At 37.6% G+C, this 19,619-nt stretch overlaps 1 protein-coding gene across 3 annotated transcripts in view; it reads left to right on the top strand.

Moving 5' to 3' along the window:
• The window catches only part of LOC121876904 (WD repeat-containing protein 91-like), a 37,765-nt gene that overhangs the window by 12,909 nt on the left and 5,237 nt on the right, over positions 1-19,619 (top strand). For all 3 annotated transcript variants that reach the window (XM_042382479.1, XM_042382480.1, XM_042382487.1), the window contains 6 exons: positions 5,120-5,291; positions 7,088-7,197; positions 7,997-8,162; positions 10,231-10,352; positions 13,920-14,096; positions 18,941-19,079. In XM_042382479.1, coding sequence (XP_042238413.1) covers positions 5,120-5,291; positions 7,088-7,197; positions 7,997-8,162; positions 10,231-10,352; positions 13,920-14,096; positions 18,941-19,079 — 886 coding nt within the window. The remainder of the gene's footprint in view (positions 1-5,119; positions 5,292-7,087; positions 7,198-7,996; positions 8,163-10,230; positions 10,353-13,919; positions 14,097-18,940; positions 19,080-19,619) is intronic.

Here is a 19,619-nt window from a genome sequence, read left to right as displayed (position 1 = left end):
ACAACTACTCTAATTTACAATATAAAACATGAAAAAAATAATAAAATACTGTTTAACTTTGGTATATCACCTTATGAGAGGGCAGTCTGGGCTCACCACCATAAAGGGGTGAGCAGGGGTGGGCTAAGTAAGGGCCTTACTCTGTGCATCTCTTCACAAGATGGCCTCGTCAGCTGATTCCCGGCGCTCATTTCTCAGAAAAAGACTTCTTTAACAATTATTCCACTCTATACAAACGATGTAATTTAGAAATAAAGAAAATATAATATAAAACTATAAAATAAGAGAAATGAAGAACATGGGTGTATATGTGTGAGAAGAGAATGTATGTGTAGGTGGTGGGTTATAATTATGTCTCCGACTCACCAGCCCTGCCGCTGCATTTATTGTTACTTGTAATGAAAATAGAAAAGTTGTCGAAAAATCATTGCAATACTCTAATATGGCTTAGAAATAAATAAAGTATGATATAAAACTATAGAATAGGAAAATGAAGAGCATGGGTATGTACAGTATGTGTGAGAAGTGAATGTGTATTTGTAATGAAAGTTGTAGAAAAATCAATACAATATGCCAATGTGGCTGAGAAATATGGGAAATATATTATAAAACTATAAAATAAGAAAAATGAAGAGTGTATATGAGGCGCTCCACATTACAGGGGGGTGAAGCGCCAAATTTATAAAGCGGAGAAAAACGCGTTTAAAGTTTTTCGCAGTTCAAACAACCATAACTATGTTGTTTTTTAAGCTAGGGGGTTCATTTTTTTATTGTGCAGCTCAATCCCTCTCCTAGCGAACAGTAAAAACGAGAAGTTAGTACTGTGAATAGTTATTATTTTATCATGAGTTGAATAAGAATAACTACCCGTGATGTACAGTTGTTTGAGCTTCAAACCAACAATAATCGTGTTTTTCTGCAAAATTTTCTTTTTACTATTGTGGGCTAATACTGTAAAACAAGTTAATGATCACCAAAAACAACACTCATCTTACACCTCCCCCCAAAATAATAATAACAATAAAAAACTCATTTGCCTATCAGTATTTATCTTTCCGTCCCCTTTATTAGCCAAAGATTTATAATATTGTTCAGTGTAATAGGGTGTAATAATAAGGAAACACCACTACACTCATCCCCCCCCCCCACCATTAACCTCTACCCCACCCATGTAATTAACATACGAATACAAAGGCGGAGAAAGTTTGCATATTCTTGGGTAAAAACGGTACCATGATAATAGTATTACAATCTTACTTTGTTTAGTTTTTCGTTTTATTATCCCTGACGATCGTAGTAAGTTGAAGTTATGTAGCACTTGCATCACCATCATCTCCACTAAATTCACCACCATAATCACTATCATCAAGCATGGCTATCCCAGCCACATGCTCAGGATTTAGGGCTCCTGAACCCACACCAGAAGGCCTGGCCTCACTCGAATCTTGCTCTAAATTCGGCCAGACATTGCATAGCATTCTCACACCCGTGGAACACGAATAACATCAATGTTATGCCGAAAAGTATGGGCACGCGGGTTGGCTGAGGAGCTGTGATGTAGCAAGGGAAATCCATTGTGATTGACTGACTCAAGGGGTATGGTCCGTGGAACGCACGCTGTCATTGGCTCGCGCTCCTCTCACTGAACGGGATGTGACCACCTTTACTTACTGAGCACACAGCCAGATATGTAGCTATGTAGCTCCCGGCCTGAGGAGAAATGACATCCTATTTTTGAAGGACTTTCAACCATATTTCTAGTCAACCTAGGGGTTACATCCAACACCAACATGTAAAGGAAGGGTAAAAATAGTGATCTCCAGCAAAAAAGTATTTTGCCCAGGGTGGTGCTTTACCCCCTTGGAGTGCGGAGCGCCTCATATGGGAAGTAACAAGTAAATGTGTTGTGAGGCTGTGGGTTACTGGGCTATACTGTGGACACAGTATGCTCTGTTCACAGTTCCCTACCAGACAGGCCTACCAGACTCACTTAAACTTTTCACTGTATTTTCATTCCACCTTCAGCCTCTATGGTCATTTTTTCCACATAAATGCAAATTATAGGTACACTCGAAAATCATAATCTCTAGCTCACCTGGGTCGGTGCTGGAGGTTAGCACAGTGTCCTTTCTGGACGGGGGCCCACTCTAACTATCACGAGGTAACACACGCACGAACACACACAGTCATAGTATGGCTGTATAGATGATATTATGTAAAACTATTGTATATGGCATTTTATACTCTGCATTATCTTCATTATATATGAACACGAAGAAAAAATACCATTGGTTGTAGTTACGAAAGTATGAATGGAAATAAACACTTCCAAACCACCCAGTGAATCCACACAACGTGTGTGTGTGCCAGACCACGATGCTTCCCATCATTCGCATAACTATATGAAAAATCGTGTTTAATTTAACTAAATATTTCAAAAACCTTAAATTACATGTGGATCAGTCACTCCTCATTTGTCACACTTATAGTGTAATACTTTGACCATCCCACCTGGGCACATGGAGGCCCACAGTAACTCTCACGGGGCAACATACGCACGAACACGCGAGTTATGGTATGAACCCTTCCAGGCTTCACTATCATTATCATGTTATGTTCATCGTGCTCTGTATCTTGGTAACTAGTCATAGTATCAATACATGACAGTGTTATTAGTATAATATTGTAACTTTTACCCTACAGTTATTGTTGTAAATCATGGACAGGAAGGATACATAAATTGTAATATCAAGTGTATGGTTCGCTCAAAGCCACCCCAAGTCAGACAACGCGTCACACAAAGTTACACTGTGTTTGTGTGTGTGTGTGTGTTCTGTAACATTAAGCTTCATCCTTAGTAGGTAAGATGTTTCATAAAGAGGCTTCTCCCATTCGTCATTGTGAGCATCGTCCCAGAGCACATTGTTTCCATCAAAACCATGGTTCATCCTTATTTCCCTTCTTCCATGTAACAATATCCTTATGGCTAAGTGCTTGCTTTTCATTTCTTTATTTACGAAAATAACGTGGATCAGTTACTCGTTATTTAATACATACACGCACTTAGAGCATCAAGATTGTTTTGTAGGCATGACTATTGGTAAATTGAAACCCCAAAAATATTTTTCACATTTATTATGCATAAACATTGTAAGCATATCTATGTGATTATTTTAGTACTGTATATAACATATATTTAATGTCTGGACAGATTCCCAAGAGTTATGCATATTAATGCATAGATTTTGTAAGCATATTTATGCGAAGTAACGTAAAACCACATAGGTAGTAAAATACCTGGACAAATTCCCAAGAGTTAGGAAACGAAGTCTATGTAGCCCCAACGAGGTTACACCAGAGAGCTAACTCCCCCGCCACCCCCTACAAGGCACCGTCTTGGGCGGAGATTTAATTCTTGACCACAGGTTAATACCGTGTCCAACCTCCATCTGCTGCTATAACTTCATGCAATCTGGTGGGCATGGAATCTACCAGATTGCTGCAGATGTTCGGCCTCCTCCTTATTCCCTCCCACGCATTATGTGCGTGTCTCCTCACCGCCTCACATTTTTTCTCCTCAACATCCCATTCAACAACCATATGCGCCCAAAGATTTTCTATTGGATTACAATCGGCTCCTTTAGGGGGCCAGTCCAATAGAATAATCTGCGGGTGCGCCTCAAACCAATGCTTGACTGCCTGACTTGTATGTATTGGACTGCGGTCTTGCACCATACATATAGGCTGTGGGTCTGGGATGGCATATGAGTTGCTGGGAGGATGGTTAGTAGTCCTGTTGAACTGGCAGGTAGACAAAATAGAAAACTCACAGCCAAACTGTAAGAAAACCCATGGACAATGAGACATTAGTAAAATATACTAGGTCATTTTAGCGCGTGCACACACATTATATACAGACCTATTGGTCCTTGCGAGGCTGTTTGGTTATGCTATGCTAACTAGTTTGCTAGGGTGAGGGAAAGGATGTTGCCCCGTGAGAGTTACTGTGGGCCTCCATGTGCCCAGGTGGGATGGTCAAAGTATTACACTATAAGTGTGTCAAATGAGGAGTGACTGATCCAGATGTAATTTAAGGTTTTTGAAATATGCAGTTAAATTAAACATGATTTTTCATATAGTTACGCGAATGATGGGAAATAAAAGATATAGATGGGGTGTGGTGGAAACATCGTGGTCTGGCCACAAGCTCTGTAAACGTTGTGTGGATTCACTGGGTGGTTTGGAAGTGTTTATTTCCATTCATACTTTTGTAACTACAACCTATGGTAATTTTTCTTCGTGTTCATATATATTGAAGATAATGCAGAGTATAAAATGCCATATACAATAGTTTTACATAATATCATCTATACAGCCTTACTATGACTGTGTGTGTTCGTGCGTGTGTTGCCTCGTGATAGTTAGAGTGGGCCCCCGTCCAGAAAGGACACTGTGCTAACCTCCAGCACTGACCCAGGTGAGCTAGAGAATATGGTTTCCGAGTGTACAGTGTCTGAACAGTTTTTCACAGAAGTACAGTGCAGTATTGTAATGCATTCAGATGACAATATTTAATGATACTAAAAGATATATGGCATACATGAAGTGCTGCTTCCCACAACAAGATGATTTCCTGAACTGTATGTTTATACTGTACCTTCTGGTAATGGATAATGCTTTTGGCTGGTGCCTCGGCTTATTCTGGGGCCTTGGTGAAGGCTCGCTACAACAAATAATTTTATACTGTACAGTACTTGCCATTTTTTATACCTGTACCTCAAGAAAGTGCCACAATTTATTTCCTAAATTATATCAAATATTAAACATCAGCACATTACAGGTATATCCAGGAATTACCATATTGTGATTTATATTTGTTCTTGTGCTCTAATGTAGTGACTATGAGGTACATTATTAGATCTTAAAGGAAGAATTACCTTAGTGTGTGAAGTGTGTAGGGGTGAGATGTCAAAGGATATGGAGGGATAATTAAGGTTGGACACAGAGTAAACATGTAGTGGTTGACTTTGATTATAAATATTATAAATTTTGGTGTCTTTGGATTAAGTAAGATTCTGAGGATGAATGTATGAAGCAATATATTTAATTAATTTCTCAGGGAAGCTCCATCATCAGACAATCAGCTGAAATCTCTAAAGACAATCCTCTTTGGCTTGGGAGGGGGTCTACCCACATCTCCAATTCTAGGTCGTCGGGGGGCAGGCGGGGCTGTCACAGCATCCCCACAACCCAGCCCCTCGGCTGGTCCCGCAACACCATCTAGCAACCAAGTAGGTTATATTTTCAGTGTGACCAAAATGTACTAACACTGTTACTATCTTTTCTCAGGTTGGTTCTTCTGATCACTGTTTCGGTTTTGCATCTTGCGGTTACTTCTTCTTTTTCACATCGTCTCCTTCCCAGTCACATACTGTAATATGGCATTATAATGGAGTTGACTAAGTTACCAATACAGTGGTCCCTTGGTTAACGAGCACAATTCGTTCTAGAAGGTTGCTCATTAACCGAAAAACTCGTTAACCGAAACCATTGTTTCAATGGGTTTTTGGGTAATTGGTTCCAGCTCACCGAAAATTGCCTAAAATCAACAAAAAATGTAGTAAAGCACACTTACTTTGAAGTGTGTATGTAGAAGGCTTCTGGATGATGATGATGATGGGAATTAGAATGGAGGTGGAGGAGAAGGGAGAAGAGAAGGCATTGGGGTGGAAGAGAAGTCACCCCATGGTGCCATTTCACCCATAAAATTTTAGTTTTCTTGGTGTAATTCAAGATTATTTTCTTTAAATCAACACTGCACTGCATTATATATTGTCAATAAGTAAAATAAAATTCACCAATAATTTGCTTGGAAACACAGAAAAAAGCATTTAGTTGAAGAGAGTCTCAAGCAAGATGTTACCTCCACTGAAAAGACACAGACTGATGCCTGTATGGTATGTTGACAGGCTGTTTGGTGTGCAAAAAACTAGCTTCCTATACTTCAATTATGTTCAATAACTGTTAAAATTACTAAAAAATTGAATATAAAACTTTTAAAATTATTGAATAGTACAAACTTCTTGATATTTATTAAAATAGTAAAGAATTTAAGCCCTAGAACCGATTACTGTATTGGTGGACTAATACTACAGCTGGTGGACCGCCAAATGCAAGCCAAAACATGTTTAGGTGCGTTCGTTAAAAACTCGTTAATTGCGGGCTTGCTCGTTAACTGAAGTTAAGAATCTTATGGAAGGTAATTCGTTAACCGAGGCGCTCGTTAACCGAGGATCACTGTAGTTTTAGGGAGCTTTACTCCCATCCCCCAGGACCTCAACATGGACCCATATGTTTCTGTTGGATTTTTTTTTACAAACCGTTCAAATTGGCAAAGAAATCTCTCTTTATACTATACAGTACAGTATTATGATTAGATTTTATATTATAGTGCAGTAATGATGTTTCCATTGTGTTTTAATTCTTCCTTTGTATTGTTTGTGCATAGTCACAGAATAATTGTAATTTAGATAGTTCATGATGTATCTTACACTACAAGAAGTACTACTTTGTTGAGAGGTACTGTCACAAACAGAAGTGTGCCCTCCATTGTGAAATTGAATCATGGGAATGAGTCTCCAAACTTACTTACCCTGAGTGCCATCTGGTGCGGTTGTGCTGTTTTATCTCATTTGCAGTTGATGCTGCTTCAGTTTGGGAGTTAGCAAACTTTTGACCCCTACTGTACAATACAAGTGTTTTGATGAGATTTTGAGTAATATTGAAAATCTGAAAAAAATGCAATTGGACATAGTTATTGATGTTTGCAATGTTAAGTGTTTATATAAATGTAAGAAGAGGAAATATAGTGTGCTTCATGTTAGGAAATAGTCTGCTTGGAGATTTTCAACATCATCCATCAGAAATTCTGTTATCAGCAGCCAGGATACTTAATCTATCCTGTCCTTTTATTTGCCTCTCACAATGTATGTGACACAGTATGTATTCTGATAGTTAGCAGACACTGGTGCTGTGCTGTGCTGTGCTGTGCTGTACAGTTTGTTATAGATGAATTTGTATTTTTCAGGGTCCTTCCTCTTCATCAGGTCATCCAGTGGTGAGAAGAACTTCCTCACAAGCCCCAGCAGAGGAAAAGAAGAGGATGCGGTCATCAAGTGTTGCAAGCATGTCCTCTAGGTAAGGTTAAAGTGATTCTTTTTTAGTGGGAAGTACAGTACAGCAAAATCCCACTTTAACAAAATACATTTTTTCTGAAAATCTCTTCTCTCAGGAACAAGAAATATATTTTTAAAATTGATCATATCCGAAAAAAATACAGTACATAAATTTGATAACTCGGCACATATGGGGCTCTGGCCTTGCCTCGTTATCCCAAATTCCTAAAAAAATACAACAATAAAATATTATTGACCCAGATATGTGTACATGTAATTATTAATGGAGAAAAAGTAACACTTACCAGCACTGCAGGCAAAGAATATAGCATCATATTATGAGACACAGAAGCATGGTAGGTGACAGAGGTATGGCAGGTGACACAGAGGCATGGTAGGTGACACAGGCATGGTAGGTGACACAGAGGAATGGTAGGTGACATAGAGGTGATGCAGGTGGCCAGATATGCCAAGATTTTCCCAGATAATTTTATATATCTCTGCATTTCCCGAGTTATACTACAGTAATACATTCCGAGACCATATCCACACTGAGTTATATGAAATTCAGAGTTATCAAATGCCAAGTAATCGAGGGTTTACTGTATGTGAATTTAGCACTAATCGTCTCTTGTCTCTTAGACCAGCTTGATGTTAGCACTTTGTTGCATTACTCCACTTCAACTGACTACCTGTTCCATCCAAAAATTAGTCACTCCTTTTATTTATCCCAGCCGTGTGTGACTTTGATAATAGTTATTGTTGGTAAGTATTAAATAATGTAACTGATAATGATGCTATGAATTTTTTCTCTTGAACAGTCGTAATAGCGGTGAACACATTCCCGTCAAAAGACTGGTCCAGTCAACAGTCTCATCTACGCGACCCTCTCGCTCTCCAACAAAGATCAGACCACAGGACGAATCTACCTCATCGACGAAGACTGATATAACCAGTGACAAAGGATCATTTTTATTGCTTGGTCAGGTAAGATATACAGTAACCTCGTATTATTTCATGAGAGGGACTGAAAACATTTGCGAATTAGTTGAATCACAATACTGTACCTTTATACGAGTTATGTAATTCAATACAAGGTAAGGGGTTATGGACCAGAGGCCCCAAAAATTTACCAAACAATGCTTAAAATTATTATTTATTTACTACACACAAATAAGATATATGCACTGTATACAGCATTGTGGTACACCATGGAAAAATAAAGAGAAATGTACAAAATAGAAGAAAATTGCACAAAAATAAGAAGAAAATAACAAAATACAGTACATCATATCTACAGTATTTGGTTCGACCCATCAACCCACAGAATTGATGGTAATACTGAATAATGTAATGGTTATGCACATTAACCAGCAACTTGAAGAAATTTCTTTGTAGAAGATAAGTGTTTTCTTGCCTCATGAAAAGCTCAAAAAGTGGGAGGGAAAAAGTTTTTCTTAATACTTTAATAATTGTCTCCGTAGATGAAACTAAGTGTCTTAGATGTCAACATTGGGGCTGTTGTGTCATACAATACAGCATTGCATATGTTCGGGACGGTATCCTCACAGTCACTACCCACTACTTAGAGTATAGAAGATAAATTCATTGTAATTATCAAGAAATGATATCTAAATCAAGCATTGGTCATTAATCTGTTGCTTTATTACTTACGATAAACTAAACATTACGTCAGTGACTGGCGACGGACTACACTTTTCATTATTTTCTCAAATTACTGTTTTTGTGTTTGTTATTGTTTCTAATTTCTGTTGTGTAAATGCTATACCTGAGAACCTGCATTGTTTTACAAAGAATTAATATTGATTTAATGAAACTCAATGAAAATTTTGCCAAAATAATAGTGTATCACTAAAAACTTCCCATATTTTGGATCTTTTCAAGAGGTATAGAAAATTTTCCTCAAGTTGTAGAGCTGTCATCCAGTGTTGCTGATTCAGCATACAACTGACTCAGCTCCTGACACCTTAAGTCTGTATGTGTCAAAATGAAACCAAGGTTTTTTTAGCACACTCAGGAAAATAAAAAATATATATACAGTATTTACAGATTTCCTGTCCCTTTACAATTTTATCTTCACTCTTTCTTTCAAAGCTGTGTCAACTTATGCCACCCCTGTATTTAATCATGCAGTGTAACTTATCAAATTTAAGGAAGTTGTGAAGTCAACTCTAATGTTGTTGTGAATTTGCTGTCACTAGCTGGCATGCCATTTCATGAACAAATGAGCTTGAATTTTCATTGTCTCAGCCTAAATCATTAGACCACACAGTGCAGCTGTATTGTACATCATATTCAGAGCTTCCTTCATCCCTTTTTCTAACTTTTAACATCAGGTAAAGCATTTAAAATGTTTTTTCTTTTTAATGTTCCTGACTCTTACTCCTTTCCTTACCTTTTCCTCTACTTTTTCTTCAAATCTTACTCCTCCTCACGCTTCTTATTACTGCTTCCTCTTTTTCTTCCTTCTCTTCTTACATTTTTTACTCTTAGCATTTCTTCTTATTGCTCTCTTCCTTTCTTCTAACTCTTACTATTTCTTTTTATTCCTGCTATGATTTCTTAATAAATATATACTGTATATATATATATATATATATATATATATATATATATATATATATATATATATATATATATATATATATATATATATATATATATATATATATATATATATATATACTGTATATATATATATTAAACAGTAACACAGACTTTGTTTTATTACTGCTTATTCTTCTTGATACTTTCAAGTTAATGATATCTCTAGTCAACTGTTTTGTTGGTCACTCACTCCAGTCATAAGTTGGGCTGTGATACTGTACGTACATTATTTCTTCCTGGAAAATCAGATTTGTTTATTGCACTGTAGAACATCAAAAGAGTTTTCTGGAAGCAACCCATGCAAAAAACAAAAAGTACCTGTATTTATATTGTTCAAGATTTTAAAACCTAAGATATTCTGTAAATATGCATTTATTGTGAAACCAATATTGTATTCTTAATTCCTTATATAGTTCCTTGATTCCAGGAGGGGTATTATGAACATCGCGCTGTTGTGACACACGCCGTATTTAACCCTTCGGGGACCCTGGTGGCCTCGGCAGACATTGATGGCGTGGTAAAACTCTGGTCACCCTCCCCTTTTCCTAAGTAAGTTACAAGATCAATTTAACATTTGTCTTCACCTGGGAAACAATATAATGCTCACACTGAGAGCACCCCTCCTGTAAGCAGAATCACAGGAACAGTGGACTGGCCTTATGAACCACACTAGTTCCCCCTAATAGCCTCATGGGCTGGCAGATGCATCTCTACAGGTGCAATTTGCAACTGGAGTGCTCCATACAATGTTTTTTAAATGGAAAAATTGTTGCTGTTACCGACGCAACTTATGTCAAGAGACTGCGAGGGGGTGAGATTTCCAACCATGGCCAGTGACCCAGTGACTTAAACTTAAACTACTGTCCATGTCAATAGACGATGCATGCTTCACTGCTATCCACATTAATTGAGGCGCCTTACAAAAAAAGGGCGAGTACGCCAAAAGCTAGTTTTGAGGTAATAGCTGTTAAAAATTGGGAACTTACATTTTTCATAACTCATTCAAATATTAATAGATTTACATCATTTATGTATTATTCTGTTTGTTTGACTTATTTGATGACATGGAACAGTCAATAGAGGTAATAATTATAATAACATTCATCAATGCTTTTCACTGATGCCATGGACACTGTAGAAGGCAGGGAGGCATAACTCATATGTAGAATTATCAAACAAAGCATATATTGTACAGTCATGCGCCAGTTAACGTCCGACCGAACAACGTCCAATCGCATATACGTCCGTGCCCCCAAAATTTCCGTGACGCCTGCTGGACCACCACTTCACGACCCCCTGACGGAGACACGATGATCCTCCCCATACTGATCAGATATTATGTGTTAAAGGAATATGCTTCCTATCTTAGGCTATTATAAACATTTGCCTCCAGGTGTAATGTTAACCTACATCTATTGAGGATAAAATCTTTCACCTACAAATTGACAATAACACATTTGTTGTAATCAGACATATCTAGTTGCCTCAACATTTGCAACCCCAGTTGCAATTGGGGTTGCAATTTCAAATTCTGTGGCATTACTAAGTATAGTGAAGTCTCTGGTGCACTCTAAGATTAAGAGAGAAAACGGAGGACTCAGGCGTCCTGATGTGAGAGAAAACGGACTCGTGTGATGGGGGACTAAATAAAAAAAGCATAGCTACATGTTTTGTGGACTACAGTATTAAGCGTACCCTTTTCATCACTTTGTAATAAACCTAGCCTAATGGGTATAAATGGTCGTAAAATGGGAAACTTGGGGTTGGGTCTTGGGTGCCTGGAACCAATTAGAATAAATCCCATAGGTTCTGTACTTTCGTTATCGGCTGGGTCCCAATTAGGCGCGATAACCAAGGGATGACTGTACTGTACTGTAAATACTTGTGACACTGGCCAGTTGCTTCTGGTGTTATGGTACAGGGGTACCAAGTGACAGCACTAGGATCCCGCTTCCTCTATCAAGGAATAAACAATTAAAATTTAAATTGAAAAAAAAAAAACATTCAAATAATGGGACCTAGCGAACCTAAATGGCCCTAGAGCGGGCACAGTCACGTATGCATCGCTGGAGTGCACATGTACTAATTTGATTCCGGTACTAAGATTGTTATGTCTAGTGCGAATTACAACATGTTTATATTCAAATAAATCAGTATCTTACAAGAATCCCAGCTATGTTAATTATATTCTCCTAGGTCATATCACTGGCATTTTAAAATGAGAGAAGCTTGGTAGGACTGTTAAATAAACACACAGAGACCTTCGGCTCAAACTTATCACCTCAGCCCCCCACCCCCCCCAACCCCTTGCTGTGGCTGGCTCCGTCAGTCCCTCCTCCCCCCCCCCTCCAGCCTTTTAGGCTTACAGTTTTTATCTTGTATAATATCTCAGACTAAAGTTAGGAGATTATAATTTGCATTGCTGGAATCCTTGCAAGACAGCCAATAATTTGAATATAAACGTCATATATTTTGCTCAAGATAAAAATTGTTGTACATTAGTGTACTGTACTGTAGTACATTTCATAAAAAAGTTTTTCAACTGTATTTTTGGGTAGATTTACATAGATTTCTTACATTTATTTTCATCCATTTACATGCACACACCATACTAAAAGAAACGTAATAGAAATAAATAACCTTAGTGCAAAGCTGGAGTGCACATGTACTAATTTGATTATGGTACTAAAATTGTTTTGTCTAGTGCAAATTATAGCTGTTTATATTAAAATTAATCAGTATGTTACAAGAATCCCAGCAATGTTAATTATATTCACCCAGGTCATTTCACTGGCTTTTTATAAGAGAGAAGCTTAGTCACTTAAGAACTGATAAATATACACGCGTTAGACCTGGGCCTGTGCCAACTGTCAAACGTATTACCTCCCCTCCCCCCACGCCCCCTCGCACCCTCTCTCTCCCCCATCTGCCCGGCGTTGCTGGAATCCTTGTAAAAGTGAATAATTTTAATATAAACGTCATGTATTTTGCACAAGAGATAAAAATTAATCACCTGTATCACATTACAGTAGTGATTTAAGAGTAAAAGAGTATATGTTCTTATATAGTATTCCACATACATGTAAGTACAAATATAAAGTTTATGTGATGATCGGACAACGTCCATTTCGGTTAACGTCACGTTTCCAAGAACGTATCTAGGACTTTAACTGGCGCATGACTGTATTTAAAATGATGGAAAGTTCTGATGGGACAGTCACACACTTGGTAACAATTCACTTCCTGATAATGAACAACCATGGAGATGTAGGCATTCTGTGCAGTGTAGTCCTGGAGTGCCCATAATTTAGTGAAGATGCTGTGCAACTTGTCAATGCTTACCAGTAATGCACTTAAACATCCACAGGAACAGGGAGGAGGGGGATCCCAGCCTGTAGCTTTGTTTTGGTACTTACACCCCTCACCAATGTTCTATTTCATCTTGGCCACGGCTTTTTTCCACATGTCAGCATGTTCCCGCGTTAATGACTGTACACAGAACTCACCCTCCTACTCTCAGTGCTGGTAGAATGCATTAGGATGCCAAAAAAAATGGGTGAAAACAGCTAAGCATCCTGGTGCGAGAATCACGTGGGAGAAACTATAGCTGGATGTATAGATGTGTCACTCATTGGCCCACAGCTGTGCTTTGAGTTAGCCGCCCATTCATTGGTTGTCACGCTCACCCTTGATGCTGCGATAAACGAGAGTTGAAAGGACCCAACAGTAATGAAATGTGGTACATAAATAAGCTTCCGCTCACCCGGGAAGAAAGGCGCTTGTGGCGTAGCACATTATACCACATGAAAGAGCACAAGCTTGTCTTTCATAATCCATACAAACGGTAATTCATGATTCTGGCAAATTCGCTGTTTTCTTAAAATGTACTTGCAGGAAATAATTAGGGTTAGTTGAATTTCTGCAAACTATACAACATTCATTCCCATGCAAGATGTGTGTTTTGATGGAAAAGGAAGCCCTCCCATTAGCGGAATTCTTCCAATAGCAGACAGGGCTTGCGCAAATTAGTCCAGTAATGGGAGGGTTTACTTTTAGAAAAATTATCCATGTACAGTAATTACCAATACAATACTTAGTTCTTTATCTATTCTACAGAACCCACTGTGGTGTAGTGGTCAAGAGTGCTGTAACTGCTGTGGAGTGGCTGCCTCGGGGTGAACGATTCCTGCTCATCGCCACAAAAGCAGCTACTTTGCGTCTGTTTGACACTAGAGATAAAAAGACTGTTTGGGAAATTGGGCCTGACACATGTCCAGTTCTTAAGGACCAAAGGTAATGGAACATCATGTGTGACTTAAAATTATAAACCAGTGAGTTTAATGCATCATGTCAATTGTCATGTTAAATGTGAACCTTTAAAAGTGACCCCTGAATAATGCATGAAAATTCATATTTTTCCAACCTAGATAAATGTTTATTGATTGTGTAGCGGTCACCTTACAGGTTCTCAGTTGACTTGACACTGATGCTTTTTGGTTCCATAGATCCAATATTAACACCTATAAACACACAGACTCACAAATGGTATTAAACCACCTTTGAACCCCTGAAATGAACAGTATTAAACCACCTTTGAACCCCTGAAATGAACAGTATTAAACCACCTTTGAACCCCTGAAATGAACAGTATTAAACCACCTTTGAACCCCTGAAATGACCAGTATTAAACCACCTTTGAACCCCTGAAATGACCAGTATTAAACCACCTTTGAACCCCTGAAATGAACAATATTAAACCACCTCTGAAATGAACAGTATTAAACCACCTTTGAACCCCAGCTGATGGAGATATTACTGTATCTAAAATTTACTGACTATTGTTTTCTAACACATACTTGAATTTATTGCAACACACTAATTTATTCATGAGAGGAATTTCGAGTTAATTTCTTAATTACATATTTCACTAGGTGTTCCTTGGAGGTTTCTTATACATGACATTATTTAACCTAACTTAACATAATCTCACCCCCCCCTCTCCACCCAGAATCAACAGGGTGTTTAATTATCAGGTGAAATAAGCTAATCATTATGTGATCCTTATATTGGTTTTGAAATAATACAAGGAAATGCAGTGAATGATTTTTGTTTATTGTAGCAATGAAATTTTATCATTGGGTCATAGATCATCAAGTGCTATAATCATTCTAATAGTTGATTAATTAGGTACAGTAGTACCCCGATTTACGCGGTCAATTGAACCCACGGGGTACCGCGGAAAGTGAAAACCGCGTAAAGTGAACAACAGAACATATGGGATTAATTCCAATAGAGACTGGCCCGACCCCCCAAACTCCACTTTTTCCGACACAATACCTATGTTGTAGTAAAAATAACATCTTAATTTTATGATGGTATACACACACAATTAATATTTAAGAGAAATACAGTCGACAGGTTAATGTCCATTCAAATAATGGACTCAACTCCTCCCCCCCCCACCCTCTTCCCAGCTCACTGGCTCCTACCTCTCTGAGAAATGTTTGGGTGAAAACACTAGATTTAAACGTTTAGTAATAAATAGTATCTCGGACTAAAGTTAGGATAATATAATTGACATTTCTGGATTCCTTGCAGGTCAGGGAATATTTTGAATGTACAGTAGGCTCTCGCCAATAACGACTTCCACAATAACGTATTCGACAATAACGGTAAGTTACAATAGATACCCATTTTCGATAATAACATCTGGATTCTCTTGAATAACGGAGATTTTGTGGGAAGCGTCCGTGTGCATCAATGATAGCGTTTGTTTGCCGCCATATTGATGACGTAGTTGTCCTCTCCGCCTCACTCTCACACACACTCCACGGAATACAGCGCTGCATCCATGTGTGAGATTTTCGCCTCTATAACCAGTGGTTGCTAGGGTCGGTGATCAATAATGGCTTCCGCATTTTTGCCTGTGGGGGCTGGGGGAGGTGGTGGAGGGAGTGATTTGCCTCCTGAATGCCCGGGAACTTTTAAAGTGAATGAGAAAAAAAAAGACCCCAAAGCTAAGAGACAAAGCCACAAGAAGCGCGCCTACTCGGTCAAGGATAAAGAACAGATTGTTGAGCTCATTGAAAGTGGTGCACGGAACATTGTTATTGTGAGGAAATTGAACTGTCCTGAGTCTACAGTGCAAAATATTAAGGTAGTGATGGAAATGCGAGGCGAGCTATGAATGATAAAAGTGATTGAAACAGGTTGTCAGTGATAACAGAGCATTTTCTTTTGAAATGGTTAGCTTGTAGAATGAAAGACAGTGCAAGTCTTAGTGACCCTCAGATATGGAACAATCATCACGCCAAGCACCTCAAAAACTCCCCCAAGCTAAGTGTTATAATACTCAAACTCTTTATTTTGATGATTGAATAACAATTCTTTTTATTTCAGCAAACAAAAAGTGTTAGGAGGGCTTCTAAGGGGAAAAATTGGGTGAAATTATTGGGGCGGCGGCACCAATAAACCCTTTTTACGTGTATTTTAATGTTACACAAATAACGTTTTCGCTAATAACGGCATTTTTCAGGCACCTATTAAACGTTATTGGGGAGAGCCAACTGTAAACTTCATATATTTTGCTTAAAAGATAAAATATTTGCTTTGTGTAAACCAAATTATTACATTAGATCTAAAATTTGTATGTCTAATGCAAAATCCATGATGTTTATATCCAAAATGATATCATATTGTAAGAATTCCAGCAATGTAAATTATATTCTGGCCGAGTATTTTGTATGAATTTTATGAGCTAAAACAAATATCTTCAGTTAATAAAAAAAAAAATATTCTTCACGACACTATCTGTCAATCAAAGTACCCCACCTTGCCTCCCCCCCTCCTCACATCACGCCAGCTGGTAGGTCGGTCCCAACCCTCTCCCCCACCCCCCACCTTCCCTCTCTACCAGAAAAATGTTTGGGAGAAAACAGTATATTTACATTTTTAGTAATAAATAATACCTCAGACTAAAGTTAGGATAATATATTTGACATTTCTGGATTCCTTGCAGGTCAGGGAATATGTTGAATGTAAACTTCATACCCGTTATATTTTGCACAATAGATAAAATATTTGCTTTGTGTAAACCAAATTATTACATTAGATCTAAAATTTGTATGTCTAATGCAAAATCCATGATGTTTATATTCAAAATGATCATCATATTGTAAGAATTCCAGCAATGTAAATTATATTCTGGCCGGGTAATTTGTATGAATTTTATGAGCTAAATAAAAAATTACTGTATACTTCACCCGCGGAAAGTGAAAGTCCAGTTCTGGCGAGGTACCACGTAAATGAGAAATCCCGGAAAATGAAACCGCGTAAAGCGTAATACTGTATAGTAATTAGATATTATAATAAGATACAGTTCTATGGTAGATGTAGTCCCGTGAACTTTTCAGTTCTAGTTTATTGGCATCTATGTTCTGATTGCAGTTTGTCGGCTATCCTTGGTCAAATTGCCATACCTTTTACCATTGTTTGTATATTTGCACTCTCTAGGTACATTGGAAATTGTATACAGTATCTGCATTGTCAATATACATCCCAAACTAATTGTAAACTTGTACAGGTTGTACCTCTCTAGTCCGGCATTCTGTGGTCCGGAACGATTTTAGTTTGCCCAATAGGTAGATAGGCAGCTATTTATTTATTTATTTATTTTTTTACTTATCTGAATTATTATTATTATTACAGGAGTATTACATTTTTGCCCCTCAGGCTCCAATGTGGGTCAGTAACCTGTGCCCGGGTGGGCTAATCCCCGTAAAAAAACAACAACAACAAAGCCGCGGGAAATTAAGGTTTGTTTACATCCGGCAGTTCGGCTCTCTCTCTCTCTCTGTTTGTCTATACAGTACAGAGTACAACATTTAACCCTTCAATATATATGAACAGTAAATAAGCGTTGCTTTCATATTCTTATGTAGAGTATTGACGATGTGTTTTTACATGTGCTCACTTACATACGCGCAGTCTCACTTTTTTCTTTAACATTAACGGTTAGCTACTTATATTGTTCCATTTATTAACATTAAATAACATTACTTCAAACACCCATATTAATTTTTACATTAATTTTACTACAGCTACAACCAGGGTCTTATTTTCTTGTTTTATATGTAGAACCACTCAGTCACTGGTTTTGTAAACATTAACGAAAACACTGCCGGCAGCCGTCTCATCTCCTCGTGTGTTTTAATATTCCACGAATTATTAATGAATTGTATTGTTCATTTTGCACACACAAACAATAATTCAATAACTAAAATCAGAAACATTAATTGAAACATATATGAACAGTAAATAAGTGTTGCTTTCATATTCTTATGTAGAGTACCGGTAATGACGATATATTTTTCACGTGCGCACTTACATACGCACAGTCTCACTTTTTTTCTTTAACATTAATGGTTTGCTACTTTTATTGTTCTATTTATTAACATTAGATAACATTACTTAAAACAACCATATTAATTTTTTACATTAATTTTACTACAGCTACAACCAGGGTCTTATTTTCTTGTTTTATATGTAGAACCACTCAGTCACTGTTTTGTAATCCACAAAAACAATGCTGTCTCATTTCCTCGTGTGTTTAAAATATTCTACGTATTATTAATGAATTGTATTGCTCATTTTGCACACATAAACATTAATTCAATAAAAAAGACATTCAGTAATAAACAATAATGAATCTTTTGTACATAAGAGAAATGACGCTGTTTACACGATTGTGCACGTTGTCTGAACGTTGGCGGGCCGTTCAAACCCGTCGAAATTTGAGTTTCCGACATCAAAATTTTAAATTATGTAGTGTTCTTTTTGTGTGTCCAAATAAAAAATGTTGAATTAAAAACTCGCAAAATTTGAGAAGCTACTGTACGACATTTAACCTTTCAATATGTCTTCAAAGAGACCACAAAGCAGTGAAAGTGGTACTAACGTAAGCGCAAGTCACTATCTGTCCAGGAAAAGGGTGAATTTCCATGGTCTGGAAATTTCCATGGTCCGGCACCTGTCAGGTCCCGAGGTTGCCGGACTAGAGAGGTACAACCTGTACTATGATGATTTTACTGAATAAATATCTATCTATTTTGTTGTTTAATATATTGGTTTATTTACAGAATAATGGGAGTAAGGATGAGTCCGGGTGAGGGTAATGCGGTGGTGAGTGTTGCCCCTCGTGTGCGACCCCAGGGCACGTCAACACCCCCAGCACAGCCGGCTCTGCATACAATTGACATGAAAAGCCTCAAGGTGGAGGTATGTTAGCACTGAATTTAGAAATTTCATGAGATATTTAATTTAGGAAGTTTGGGTCAGGATTACTAGAAAGTTTGAGTCAGGATAATTAGGAATTTTGGACTAGTTTAAATAAAAATTTTTAGTCAAGATAATTTAAAAGTTTGAGTCAGGATAATTAGAAAGTTTTTGAGTCAGGATAATTCAAAAGTTTGAGTTGGGATAATTGGACTCTACCCAACATCTCAGATTTTCTCCAGGTACTCCACTTTCTTCATTTACCAACACTGAACAATAATAAAGGTCATAACAAAGAACAGACAGGTTGCCTGAATGGGAAGTAAGCTGACAGTGGAAATAATAAATTAAAAAATAAATGTCTAGCTCCGAAGTTACTGCAGTACATTACAGTACTGTTGCTGAGCAGGGGTGAATCCAAGGGGGGTCCTGGGAGTTTGGACCCCCCCCTTTTTTTTTCATCAGAAAATTTCAATACTTTTTCTTAATGCAGTATTGTACTCAGGCATTTTGTATAGTAAAAAATAATAAGTGTTGACCTCA

The sequence above is a fragment of the Homarus americanus genome, unplaced genomic scaffold (assembly GCF_018991925.1).
Source record: "Homarus americanus isolate GMGI-L3 unplaced genomic scaffold, GMGI_Hamer_2.0 scaffold33468, whole genome shotgun sequence".
Lineage (NCBI taxonomy): Eukaryota > Metazoa > Arthropoda > Malacostraca > Decapoda > Nephropidae > Homarus > Homarus americanus.
Note: the sequence above shows the minus strand (reverse complement) of the source record. Positions and strands in the feature narration are given on the sequence as shown.